The sequence below is a fragment of the Heptranchias perlo genome, chromosome 28 (assembly GCF_035084215.1).
Source record: "Heptranchias perlo isolate sHepPer1 chromosome 28, sHepPer1.hap1, whole genome shotgun sequence".
Taxonomy (NCBI): Eukaryota; Metazoa; Chordata; class Chondrichthyes; order Hexanchiformes; family Hexanchidae; genus Heptranchias; species Heptranchias perlo.
In genome coordinates, this window is record NC_090352.1 from 34477659 (window position 1) to 34492279 (window position 14621).

Here is a 14621-nt window from a genome sequence, read left to right on the forward strand (position 1 = left end):
TAGTATCCGCAGCTTGAGATTGTATGTAAATTAATGGGAACACTGTGGCTCCCTAGGGGCAGCTCACAGAGAAGAAACGTGGACACCCCTGCACAAAACTATCAAGGAACCATTCAGAAATTTCAGCTAAAACATTTACGAGCAAGACAGTGCAATCTCCAATTCTTCAAAAGGGGGGCAACTGCACTCTGCAAGTAATGCTCCGCACAAGGTTGACATTGCTAAAATCAAAAACAATCTTTTAGCTTTACCTATTTTGACACGAATGCCATTCATATTAGATTTTTTCCGGCTGACATAAGACAGTAGAATATTCTGTGGTTTTAGATCGCGATGGATTATTCCTTTGTTGTGAAGTATTCGCATAGCACCTGCAATCTGCTGGAGAAAGACTCTAATGGTGTCTTCGCTAAGTGTCCCTTTGGCTATTAAAAAAGAATGAGTTTTAATACAAAATATGCAGTATAACGTTCTTATAAAAGCTTCTGATATCATGCAAGATAACGCTATAAGAGAATAAAAGTAGCTGGCTTGTACTAAAAAGTGCTGATCATGTGGAGATGCCGGTGATGGACTGGGGTTGACAATTGTAAACAATTTTACAACACCAAGTTATAGTCCAACGATTTTATTTGAAAATTACAAGCTTTCGGAGGCTTCCTCCTTCCTCAGGTAAATGTCAGGAACTCCTCGAAGCCTACAAAAGCTATCTGTTTTTAATATAACGGGTCATTTGCTGGCTTTCTCTGCCTTCCGAATGTGTCTGCCTCTCTCTGTTTTTTTTTCCTGTTTGTTTGTTTTTTTTTGTTGAATGTATATTCGGGGGTTCTGTAGGTAACACCTCTCTGTCTGAACACGGTGATTGCCTTGGCAACGGGCAGTTGCAAAGACTGTCTGTAATCACCATGTATTGTTCTGTGATTTATAAATTCGTAGGCTTCGAGGAGTTCCTGACATTTACCTGAGGAAGGAGGAAGCCTCCGAAAGCTTGTAATTTTCAAATAAAATCGTTGGACTATAACTTGGTGTTGTAAAATTGTTTACAATTAAAAAGTGCCCAGAGTACAAAGGGTTAAATAGAAGAATGGGATATAAAAAATGCAAGAACTGGCAGTTCTGCTGATAAGAGCTCTCTATTGATCAGGGAACAGATGTCATTCATTGAGACGGTCAGTCTGTATAAAGCAATTGTCAGCAATAAGTGTCCCGTACAAGGTAATTATCAAATCAAAGTGGTCAAAACATGTTCCTGCCTAGCCATTGACGTTCTATTGTATAGATACAAATGGTGTCACTCGAGACCACCTGATTGCCCGGGAAACTAGAAGGCAAGAAGAAATTTTGACCAGCTGTGTCTAATCAAACAAGGGAAACAAAGATAATCCCGTTAAGTGTTGAATTACTTTAAGGGGCCTTTGACCGTGTTACTTGATAAACAACACACAAAGATCAATCAAGTGTATGGGAGGAAATTTACACCTAATTGAGGCAAACAAGGAGTTAGCAATCTTTTTTCTCGATGTGGAGATGCCGGTGATGGACTCGGGTTGACAATTGTAAACAATTTTACAACACCAAGTTATAGTCCAACAATTTTATTTTTAATCCCACAAGCTTTCGGGGGCTTCCCCCTTCCTCAGGCGGTGTGGAAATGACATTTTCGAATCCTTCGCATTTTAAGATCACAGAACAATGCTTGGTGATTACTGCCCATTGCCAAGGCAATCACAGTGAGCAGACAGAAAGGTGTCACCTAAAAAGGCCACCGAATATACAAACCCCCCAAAAAAAGAGAGAGAGAGAGATAAGGAAGACAGTCAATGACCCGTTATATTAAAAACAGATAACATTTGTTCGCTGGTGAGGTTACGTGTAGTGTGACATGAACCCACGATCTCGGTTGAGGCCTAGTAAGAACGGGATATGATGCTCGACTCATCGATCGACAGTTCCGACGGTCCACAGCAAAAAATCGCGTAGACCTCCTCAGAAGACTAACACGGGACGCAACCAACAGAGTACCCTTCGTCGTCCAGTACTTCCCCGGAGCGGAGAAACTACGCCATGTTCTCCGCAGCCTTCAACATGTCATCAATGATGACGAACACCTCGCTATGGCCATCCCCACACCTCCACTACTCGCCTTTAAACAGCCACCCAACCTCAAACAAACCATCGTTCGCAGCAAATTACCCAGCCTTCAGGAGAACAGCGTCCACGACACCACACAACCCTGCCACGGTAACCTCTGCAAGACATGCCAGATCATCGACACAGATACCACCATCACACGAGAGGACACCACCCACCAGGTGCACGGTTCATACTCCTGTGACTCGGCCAACGTTGTCTACCTCATACGTTGCAGGAAAGGATGCCCCAGAGCATGGTACATTGGCGAGACCATGCAGACCCTGCGACAACGGATGAACGGACACCGCGCAACAATCGCCAAACAGGAGGGTTCTCTCCCTGTCGGGAAACACTTCAGCAGTCATGGACATTCAGCCACCGACCTTCGGGTAAGCATACTCCAAGGCGGCCTTCGAGACACACGACAACGCAAAATCGTCGAGCAGAAATTGATAGCCAAGTTCCGCACCCATGAGGACGGCCTCAACCGGGATCTTGGGTTCATGTCACACTACACGTAACCCCACCAGCGAACAAATGTTATCTGTTTTTAATATAACGGGTCATTGACTGTCTTCCTTATCTCTTTTTTTTTGGGGGTTTGTATATTCGGTGGCCTTTTTAGGTGACACCTTTCTGTCTGCTCACTGTGATTGCCTTGGCAACGGGCAGTAATCACCAAGCATTGTTCTGTGATCTTAAAATGCGAAGGATTCGAAAATGTCATTTCCACACCGCCTGAGGAAGGGGGAAGCCCCCGAAAGCTTGTGGGATTAAAAATAAAATTGTTGGACTATAACTTGGTGTTGTAAAATTGTTTACAATCTTTTTTCTCCACAGATGCTGCCTGACTTGCTGAGCTTCTCCAGCATTTTCTGTTTTTATTTCAGATTTCCAGCATCCGCAGTATTTTGCTTTTGACAGCAATCTTTGTCAGAAACAAGCTGTTTAAAGCCAAATCAAGCAAAGACACTCAGTCTATGCCTTTTAGATTTGTTTCAGCAAATGCAACAGTGGCCGTATCCAACAAAAGTATAACGAAAGGTATAAATCAAAAATCACAAAGGATCTAAACACAGCAGAGAATGAGATCTACCATGCTGCGCTGTTGTCCATAAGATTTGGAACTGGGTAATACCAACCTTGTATTCTGTTACTGTCGCTTAATTACTGTGTGTATTGATGATTCTGCTGATGTTATAATAAAACCTTGTTATACCCAATTGGGAATGCCAAGCGAAGTATTGGATCGGTAACCTAGGGCTGAGTGCTCACAAAAAGGAGACCCTATCGCAACAGTCTGAGGCACGATATGACTGCAGTGCTATTTCTAGAAGTGTAAGCAGTTATCTAGATTTTTGAAAAATACTAGTCTCAAAGCAATTGTAAACAATTTTACAACACCAAGTTATAGTCCAGCAATTTTATTTTAAATTCACAAGCTTTCGGAGATTTTCTCAAAGCAAAAACTGCAGTTTTGAAAATCTGAAACCAAAATAAACAATGCTGGAAACACTCAGGTCAGGCAGCATCTGTAGAGAGATCAGTGTGTTAACGCTTAGGGCGTGGACCTGTTGTCATAATAGATTTGATGAAGGGTCCACGTACGAAACATTAGCTCCTCTGTTCTCTTCACAAATGCTGCCTGACCAGCTCAGTGTTTCTAGTACTTTCAGTTTTTAAACTGAATGTTGCACCCTGCTCATTTGCAACAAGAGATGCGGTCTGTTTCCCCTTCTGCAGGGAATGTTTGTACAGATCAGAACATCAAAACATTTCTGACAATCAATATAATTACAAAGTTGTGGATAGAACATTTCTACTTCTATAGTATTAGACATTAGCATGAAATACAGTTTAACTTCTTTGCCCCCAAAAATGATTGCAATTTTGATTAAGCACTCATCCTGAATGACAAAATGATCTGTTTTAATAAAGGTGCAAGGCAATCAAATCTATTTCTGATTTGAAGCACAGGATCAGTTATAAAGAGGAAGATACACCAAGTAAGGACAATATGTTACTTTCCAGCTCAAAATTTGGAGGAGTGGGAGATCATGGTTTAATTACCCTGTTGTTACTTTATTTCAGCAGCTTAGAGGAATTTATAAATAAATTTGTACCACTGTGTCGCATTTTGTAAGTACCTGTTTTTCTAATACTGTGGCTATAACATAGTATTCAACCAATTGAAATCCAAGAGGACATTCTCAAAATGTCTTTGGTCATTATTATACATCAGAGCACCAATTACTATCAAGCCATCACAATGTAAATATTTTCAGAGTATTCAATTTTCCCTTCATCCTCTTAAATTCATGAAATTTCCACCAGAGGCTGTTACTGTTGCAACATGTGCAGACGCAGTTTAACCTGCAGATAATATACCCTGACCTACAAACTCTCTACCTACCATGAAGTGAAGATTAAAAAGTAAAAATTCAAATTATGCAGCATTTTCAATAATGCAAAACTGAACAAATATATTTTGGATACATATGAAGCGCTAGAATCCAACAACGTCTACGCCTAAATAGCAGCTAAACAATAAGTGTACAACTGACTGTAACTTGATAGAGAGTGAGAACAGAACATGGTGTTTCAAACAAAATTAAAATACAAAACTGAAATCTGAACAGTATTTTACGGCACAGAAAAATACAAAGTTTCAAAGATACTGATACACGATGGTCTCAAATTGCTTGCAACTTCAAACAAATGCATTTAAAATAAGGAAATGCTGAATTTACCCCTTTCATATTGATGAGGTTAGCAGCTATCGCTGCATCACAGTTTAGAACACTAATCCTTTGAACACTATCCAACCGTAGGAGTTAATGCTCACAACAATTGTAATAAAAAACATTTTAACTTACCTTGCAGATAATCTGCCAGGTCACCTCCATTGCAGTACTATGAAGAGGAAGGAAAAAAGATCAACATAATACTTTCAAGCCACTAATTGTGTATAGCAGCTTAAAATTAAAATACCACACATTTTCGTCACTATAAAAAATGTCCCTTATTTAAAAAAATCTTTTTTTGTAGTCAGCTCTCTCACTTCTACCCAAGAAAAAGAAAAGAAATGAGCACCATTACAGGCTACTCACTAACTTCACTGATCACAATTATCCACCCAGGCAGGAGCTGGTTCAAAGTAGCGCAAGTGATGTGGTCTTTAAATACACAGCATGCTGCAGCCCTGCCCTTTGGTCTGAAGAATAGACACACTGGCTTCATGGCAAGAATGGGTGTACTTCATGAAAGATATGGAAGATAAAAAGTGATGGACCAAAGTTGAAGGTAGACCAAACCTACACTTTTCACCTTACCCCGACAAAAGTAGCAATGTTAGGCAGCTGTATTTGAATACTAAGCTCAGAAAGTAGTTACAGCACAATATTGCAGAACTTCGGTTAAATATCAGTGCAATTGAATATTACAAATATCAGTGCAATTGAATATTACAACAGTACAAATATTGAAGCTTAAAAACATATTAGGATTCTGCATATCTGGAAACAGACTGCAATTGGTAACAGATTACTTGGATAATAAAACAAAAGCAAAATTTGGCTACCCAAAAATACTTTAAGTTAGCAGTATATAGAACTGTACAGCAACTAGTCAGTTAGCTAAGTCTCCACTTTCCTATAGCGCTTCCCTAAATTCAAGCAGTACGATTGCCTAACTGAAGACAACAGCAGCCATGGAGGAGTGAGAACAGCCTGCAGGTTTAGCAAATTTCTTTAAAAATCTAGTTGCACTGACCATACCAATTAAACCAAAAAATTATTTTGAAATCAAAAGTAATATTGGCAGTTACCATGACTTACTTATGTAAGTACTAAAATGACCAGCCTTTGATAGATTAAGAATGACATGCAATAATTTTTGCTGGTTTAAAAATGGAGTGGTATATTAGTCTTTACAGAAATAAGGTGTGTGAGCATGCATACCAATATGAACCCATCTAGTTTCTCCTCCAGCACTACCACCAGCAGTGAGAAGCAAGTAGGTGACCTGCTCCCAGACCGCTTGCCAATGTCACTGTGAATCGGGCAGCAGCACAGTGATACCCCTCTCTAATTGCTGTTGGGAGGCATCTCAGTGACGGGTGGAAATTATTCCCGTTTGTCCCTCTGCTAGGGCAATGCAACTTGGTGCTCCAATGTATTGTGCGACAACAAAGGCACATAATTTTACAGCTGGTAACATTAGCAAATATTGGTCAATCAGTTGACCAATCCTGGAAACCTTAATTGGATGGTTAAAATCTTAAATGGCTAAACTGGAGAACCAAAACCAAGATGCCAACATACACACCCGAGTGGGTAATTCATAACAAACAGCTCATCAGATAGCCGAGTTTCAGGGTTCTATATTTTCTGGTTTACGAATTACAAAAGGAGAGCTATACCTGTAACTATAAAAATGTGAATAATGCATCACAGTGTTAGCTGTCCCATCACACAGGATAAACACCTGAATAGAGAATAAAAGTATCCTTTAGACTTACCTCCATCACCAAATGAACAGAGTTTGGAGTCTCCTGAAATGGAAAAAATAAGTAACGGCAATTATTCACTTCAGTTACAGAATTTTTTTTTAAAGAAACCATTTCTGAAGGGATGAAAAATCTCCTATCAGCCTATCATGAAGTATTATTGGGCATAATGCTAGGGAGTGATAGGGGAGGGGTTCACACCCATAATTAATAACCAACAACTTTGTAATGAACTCTACCAAATTGAACACATTCTGAGTAAAACTTCTGCAAACACTCACTGTCCAAATTAAATACCTTGGTCACATCTAAATTATCCAGGCCACCTAAATATTTTTTTAAAAATCAGGATCACATCCCCTCTCAATTTCCTTTTATCAAGCAAAAATGAAGATTAATTCGTGCATGAAGTTCCAGAATCATCCTTACCGCGGCATCCTGGAAAGCAAGACCCTCCGCCCTCCCCCCCGGCCACATGCTTGTCAATGTCAGCAACCTCTCCCTATCCTCTGGTACTCCCCCTTTTTGTTTTAGAACCACTCTCAACCCTCCCTTTTTAAAAAGAAACATCAAGCCCTCCATTTCATAAAACTGCAGTCTTACCCTAACTGCCCTTTTGCTCCAAGGTCTTTCAACGCATCATTGCTACTTAACTCAACTCCCACTTCAAGTCACTCCAATCCAGTTTCCACACCTTATAATGCCTCTGAGTCAATGAAATCCTATGTGACTGTGACCATGGCTGTGTTCCTCCTCACCGCAACTTCTTTTGTTAATCACTTAATTCCCCCTACTAGTACTTCTCCATGGTACTGTCTTTCATAGCTTCACTCTATTCCAATGCAATTACATTGCGTCCAACATTTCTCCTCCCATGCTCATACTGTCAACTCATGCGCCTCAGGGTTCCATACTCAGTCCCCTTCAATTCATTATTTACCTTCTACCCATCAGTAACTCCATCCATAAGGAGGGGTTCAGCTTCCACACATACACCAACATAATACTACCTCTGAGCTACCACAATGGACTCGAGGACTATTGTTAACCTGTCTGATTGCCCATCCACCAAGTCCTGAACGAATCATAAATTCCTTCAGCTAAACATGCAAAATCAAAGTTAACCTTTTTTGTTCTCAACAGAATCTACATGTCTCCATTTCCAACTCCATGAACCTTCTTGGCTGCCCACTCAGACCGAATCGAGTGGTACACAACCTCAGAGTTCTGTTTATATTTAAGAAGGAGCTAGATAGATTTCTAGACACAAAAGGCATCAAGGGGTATGGGGAGAGAGCGGGAATATGGTATTGAGATAGAGGATCAGCCATGATCATCATGAATGGCAGAGCAGGCTCGAAGGGCTGAATGGTCTACTCCTGCTCCTATTTTCTATGTTTCTATATTTCACCATTTTGAGCTCTATACCCAACTGCTGGTCAGTCACCAAGGGCACATTCTTCCATTTCCGGAATATTACCTGTTTGTGTCAATAGATTTTTCCCACCACTGCTGAATTCCTACTTCACACCATCTCCCCAAGGATTTATTTTGCAAAGGCCCTCCATGTTCTTATCCCTACTTTCACCCCTCATATCAATTTCAAACTCTATGGCCCAAGTTTTCTCATACACACATTGCTGCCATCTTTATCAAGCTCTACAGACTCCATTACCCAGCAGATTGACTTCAAAATCTTGATCCTCATCTTTGAATCCCTCTGTGGCTTTGTGCTTGCCTATCTGAGCTAACTTCTCTAGCTAAATGTCCCAGGCTGTATCATTTGCTCCTCACTGCATTACTGCTCATTTCCCACTCCCCTAATTCCACCATCAAAGACCAATCTTTCAGTCACTCTGCTCTCTGGAATTCTCTCCCAAAACTACTTCACCGTGCTATTTCCTTTCCTGCCTTCAAAACTCTCCTAAAAATCCATCTTTTCTACTCAGTCTTTGTTCTCTTATTCCTCCTCCCAACCATACCATTAGGGTGGGTACCAAAAAAAAAGAGAAATAGAGGAAAAACTAGAGAATGCTACTGCCCTGACCTGACTGGTCAATGAATCTTGATTCTGGAGAGAGATGAACATGGCACAATAGGCAATGTGGAATAGTTGCATATTAAAGCATCTCAAATATTTAACCAGAACAACTATTCATTCTGGCCGGTTTAAATTTTTGCAATTTCGAACAACTCTTATTCTGTCTTCAGGCTGGGCTGTGGATGGGAAAAATTTGCTTCTCCTGTTGAGGCTAAAGAACAAACTCATTTAAAACTCACAGGGCTCAAATTTGTTTCAAGTTTCAGGATACATAACCACACTTTGCTGTAAAATTAAGTACTGCTAAATTATTGCTAACTTTGTTGTGAAATCTGATCATATTTAAATTTTTTGCATCGCAAGAGCACATTCTTTTCAGATCACAAGCATTTCTGGCTTGCAGTAGAGCCTCAAACTGAAAAGTGGGCAAAATACCAAAAACAGCAGCTGGCAACCAACTATAAATATCACTCTCAGAAGTGTGCATGCACATGATTAGTCAGATGTCAGAATATGCAGAGCTCTTCCCAGTATTGAAACTAAATCCATTCACAGCAAATACCTGCATACAATACACCTACATTACTCATCTGTATATTTATCTTTATAAGGTCTCTAATTTAAATTCCCATTCAGGCAATCACTTGATGAATGTGTAAGAAACAAAAATAAAATACCTGAACTAACGCTTCTCTAACAAAATGACTTAGCTGATAAACCAAAACAGAACCTGACCACATTAAAATAAAGGAAGGCAAATCAACATGACTGAACAAAAAGATAAAACAAATTTACTTTACAAAATCAAGAGAGAGTTAAGTTAGCTTCAGTTGGGCAAGAAAGAACCATAGAAAAACTGATTTCAATAGCGGGGGGGGGGGGAAGACAGAGGGAAAACCCTCCAGTGGCTGGAGTCATAACTGATACAAAGGAAGATGGTTGTGGTTGTCAGACGCCAATCATCGCAGGCTCAAGACATTACTGTAGGAGTTCCACGGGAAAAAAAGAGTCCTTAATCCAACCATCTTCAGCTACTCCTTCCAGTCAGGAGTGAGGTTGTTTGCTGACAATTCCAGTACTCAGTTTCATTCATAACTGCTCCATTAATGTCACAGCGCATGCCAGCTTACAGGAGGACCTGAACAACCCCCAAGCTAAGGCTGACAAGCGACAGGTAACATTCATGTCACATAGGTGCCAGGTAATGACCATCCCAAACAAGAGAAAGCCCAGTCATCTTTCCCTGACCTTCAACGGCATCACCATCGCCAAATCCTCAACCATCAACATCTTGGGGATTGCTAGTGACCAGAAGCTTAAATGGACCTGACTTATAATATGGCTACAAGAACAAGGCAGAGACTGGGTACTCAGTAACAAGTGGCTCATCTCCTGATCCCTCAAAGCCTATTGACTAGCTACAATGCTCATCAGGAATGTGATGGAATACTCATCATTTGCCTGAATGGATGCAGCCACAAAAGCACAAGAAACTCAATACCATTCAGGACAGGGCAGTTCACCTGATTGGCTGCCTGCCACTGGACACAATATCCACCATCCTCCATCCTCAGCACACTGTGGCTGCAGTACATACAATCTACAGGATGCAATGCACCAACTCACCAAGGTTACCTCACAAGCACCTCCCCCTACAACCTCAATCACTGAAAAGGGCAAAAGCAGCAATGTAGAGGGAACACTATCATCATCAAGCTTCCCTCCGTCACAAACCATCCTGACTTGGATATATATTGCCATTCCTTCGTAGTTGCTGGTTCAATATCCTGGAATTCCTTACCTAATACCCTTGTGGGAGCAGGGTCTGCAGCGATTCAAGGACAATGCCCATCACCACCTTCTCAATAACTTACAATGAGCAGCCTTGCAAGCATTGCTCACATCCCTCAATTTTTAAAAAGATCTGTGCACTGACTACCGGAGAACAAACATTCAGTATTCTCACCATCAAGACTGCTTATTTCCAACACTGCCCACTTCTAACTCCCTTCCCCCAACTGCTGAAACCCATACTCATGCTTTTGTCATCTCCTGACTTCAAGATTCCAATGCTCATCTTGCTGACCTTCCTTCATTCACACTCTATAAACTCCAACCTGTCCAAAATGCAGCTGCTCAAATCTCATCCTGCTCGAAGCTGTGCTTTTCATTATACTCATCCTCTATGACCTTCCACAGGCTCCCTCTCCCATTTTATTAAAAGGTAAATCCATGTATTCCTTCATGGCCTCATTCTGTCCCAACTCTGCAATCTCCTCTGGACATACTCTCCTTCCTGTACTCTTTAATCTTCTGACTGTGTAGTGGTACAGAGATCTCCAGAATGATATAAGGAAAAGAAGTTTTTTTTAAAAAAGGCTTGAAAATTATCTTGTACCAAATGCTGCATGGAATTGACATTTTTTTTGAGGCATAAATATGGCTTGCAAAGAGGAAACAAAATGTTCCACATTTTCTTCTTCGATTAGGTGGCCCTAACCTATATTCCCTTGCCTTAGACCATGGGCAGTCAACCTGCTCCCAAGCCTCTGCCAAAACTCCACGAGTCAGCTGTCAGATGGACTGTAAATTACAGTCCAGAATAACTGATCCATATTTCCCCTCCCTCTGCCATCTCTCCAACAGGCTGAATATATATCCCAAAGTCATGAGGAAGAACGATCCCACTCCATCATCACTATCATCCACACAAGGTTTTCATGTGCGTCAACCTCATAAAATTTATCACCAGCTCTTTGAAAGTAACATTTTCCAGATTACTAATCATATTTGCAGTGTCACAACACAAACATTAGAACAAAGTCATCCAACTACTCTTGGGTCAACTGATTTCCTTTTTTCTTCAATTCTACTAATGGATTTTATTTCCTGTCCAATTTTTTTTTTCTTTTCTGTCCCAAAAGCAGCAACTCCTGCTGATGTATAGTTCCAAGGGAGTCAGCTGCCTTCTATCTCACCCAACCAGCCACTCAGAGCTTAGACAGCAACTATTGGCAAATTATTTCAAATGGGGACAGAGAATCACAGACAGAGAATCACAGCCAAACCCACATGCTCCACACTGGACAGAGATCATAGCTAATTTTAATCCTTTATAGCCCAGGAGCACTGGATTTTATTTTTATAGCAATACAAGCTCTATGCAGTCTGTTTAGATTTGCGCACCCTGTTTACAGTAGCAAATGCGAATCAAATACTTGGGGGAAAAAAAACCTCACATTTGCTACTGAAACAGTCATACTCATTAATTTTTAAACTGCCTTAGGATCAAAACCTATTGGAAGAGGCGCCCTTAGACACAAAATAATTCAGAAGTATGTGGAACTGGGAACTATAAAATGGGAAAGCCAACACTGCTGTTGAATGCTTAGTGCAATATAAACAAGGTGGTGCATTGGAATGTTCAGATGTGAATTATTGCTCTGGATTAGCTCTAGGTTTAAGAGCCGCTTTTGTTCCATATCTGGCCTGTACGGGTGGGCTGTGCCGTGCAATGCAGCCCATTGGCGGACTTTGTTTTTGCAGCAACATTTATATTGCTGCTAAGGGTACTGAATCTGGATGTGCCAACAGTCTTGGCACCTCTGGAGGCAAGAACACCTCATGGTTAGGGAAGGCTCTTCAAATTATGCTCATTTTCTTCAGCGCACAGGCACTGGTAGGCACGTTTTAAAAGTATTTTCATATCAAAAAATATTTAATTTACTAAGAAACTGACTAGTGTACACCCATGAAACTAGTAAATGGCTCAGTATAGTTTTTTTTTAAAACAGTTACTTTCAGTGATTTTAAAATCAGGTTACTCACAGGTAGAAGAACACATTAAAAATCCTTATTTTGCACAATAAACCCATTTTCAATTGTATTAATAAAACTGCACCAGGTTAACACTCTTAAATACATCAAGGAATACTTCTTAAATGGAAAAAAAATTACATTCTATTACACTGCCCGATTATGCTGGTTCATGGAAGATTTTATGTTTATGATTATGCAAATAAATTTTATCGGAAACTTGAACTGTAACCTAACCAGCGCAATTTCAAGCGCATTTTGGGCACAATTTCCTGATTGTGCTCAAAGCAGAAACTCTACCCTGATATATTTACTACATAAAGGTTAATGAGCCTGGGTTTCGGAGATCTGTTATAATTACTGAGGGGTGAACAGTTTGTATCAAAACACTTGTCGTCTTTTAATGAACTTTATACCCATGAAAGGGCTGCACACCAGATTTTCCAGGCATTTACTTCCTCAATATGCAATCCAAAGTTAACTATTGGCAGTTACAAACTATTTATTTCTTAGGCGTTATAGTGTTGCATAATATTTCTGCACCAAAACACTTTGAAGCGAAGTGCTAGATTACAGTTCCCTGCAAAGGCAGCGCGTGATCCCTGTCAAATCATATTGTAGAAGAAAGCAATAGGATTGAATGTAACACAATGTGAAAAATACTAGTCTGGCCGAATTAGAATCAGTTGCCCTAAAATTGTAACTGCTTATTTGTAATTAGTTTCACTATTGTATGATTTTGACAAAAGTGCGAATATATTCATTTAAAAAGAACCAAAATAACACATTATGGACCACAGAGGAGTGTTAGATAACAATTTGAAACCATTCAGAAAAGAGAAATATACAATATAAACTAAATGGTACAATTTTAAAGGGGTGCAGGAACAGAAAGAGCTGGGGGTTTGCATACAGAAATCTTTGAAAGTGGCAGGGCAAGTTGATAAAGCTGTTAAAAAAGCATGCAGGATCCTTGGATTTATAAATTGAGGCATAGAGCACAAAAACAAGGAAGTTATGCTGATCCTTTATTAAGCTCTGGTTAGGCCTCAGCTGGAGTATTGGGTCCAATTCTGGGCACCACACTTTAGGAAGGGTGTCAAGGCCTTGGAAAGGGTGCAGAAGAGATTTACTAGAATGGTACGAGGGATGAGGGACTTCAGTTACATGGAGAGACTGGAGAAGCTGGGATTGTTCTCCTTAGAGCAGAGAAGGTTAAGGGGAGATTTAATGGAGACATTAAAAATTATGAACAGTTCTGATACAGTAAATAAGGAGAAACTGGTTCCATTGGCAGTAGGGTTGGTAACCAGAGGACACAGATTTAAGGTAATTGGCAAACGAACCAGAGGTAAGATGAGGAGACATTTTTTCACGCAGCAAATTATTATGATCTGGAATGCACTGCCTGAAAGGGCAATCAAATTAAATAGTAACTTTCAAAAGGGAATTGGATAAATACTCGAAGGGGAGAAAATTGGATAGCTCTTTCAAAGAGCCGGCACGGGCACAATGGGCCGAATGGCCTCCTTCTGCGCTGTATGATTCTGTGATATACGGTTGTGTTCAGTTAAATATTTCATGTGCATGTACAATCTAGCCTCAGTTTTGTCAGCTTACCAATTCAGACTGTGTTCTGCAAACTGACCAAAGTTCTACCCCTACTGAACAAAAATATTTTACAAACGAAATGGCATAGCTCAAGTTTCCTTTGTCGCTTCTCTGATAAGCTATCTTTTATACAATGGCTTTGGTCTGTAGTGTAAGGCTTCTTTCAACAGTATTAAGCTACACATGGCCTGGGGTCTTGTACTGATAGTTTGCTGATATTCCTTATAATACATATCTGCTAATTTTATAATAAATGGGAGGTAAACGTTGAACCCATCCCTCCCAATCTATATTCTGTTTACAACCGGCTAACGCATTTTTGAAGGGATTTTTTTTTAGTACAAGAAAAATCAGGTGATATTGTTCCCCAATGTCATTTTTTCATTGTAAGTCACACTTTCTCATTTTAGTCACACTGCTCCCACTCAGGTCACATGATTACTGCTGCCCAATGAGATTTCAAGAAAGTGACAAACAATTGGAACACTTACATGATTATGACTGGCCAATGAG

At 40.2% G+C, this 14621-nt stretch overlaps 1 protein-coding gene across 4 annotated transcripts in view; it reads right to left on the reverse strand.

The window, feature by feature from the left end:
- ulk2 (unc-51 like autophagy activating kinase 2) overlaps window positions 1-14621 on the reverse strand; it is a 92051-nt gene that overhangs the window by 45697 nt on the left and 31733 nt on the right. For all 4 annotated transcript variants that reach the window (XM_068008449.1, XM_068008450.1, XM_068008451.1 and 1 more), the window contains 3 exons: window positions 6653-6685; window positions 5010-5046; window positions 252-425 (listed from right to left, as the gene is read on the reverse strand). In XM_068008449.1, the coding sequence (XP_067864550.1) occupies window positions 252-425; window positions 5010-5046; window positions 6653-6685 (244 nt within the window). The remainder of the gene's footprint in view (window positions 1-251; window positions 426-5009; window positions 5047-6652; window positions 6686-14621) is intronic.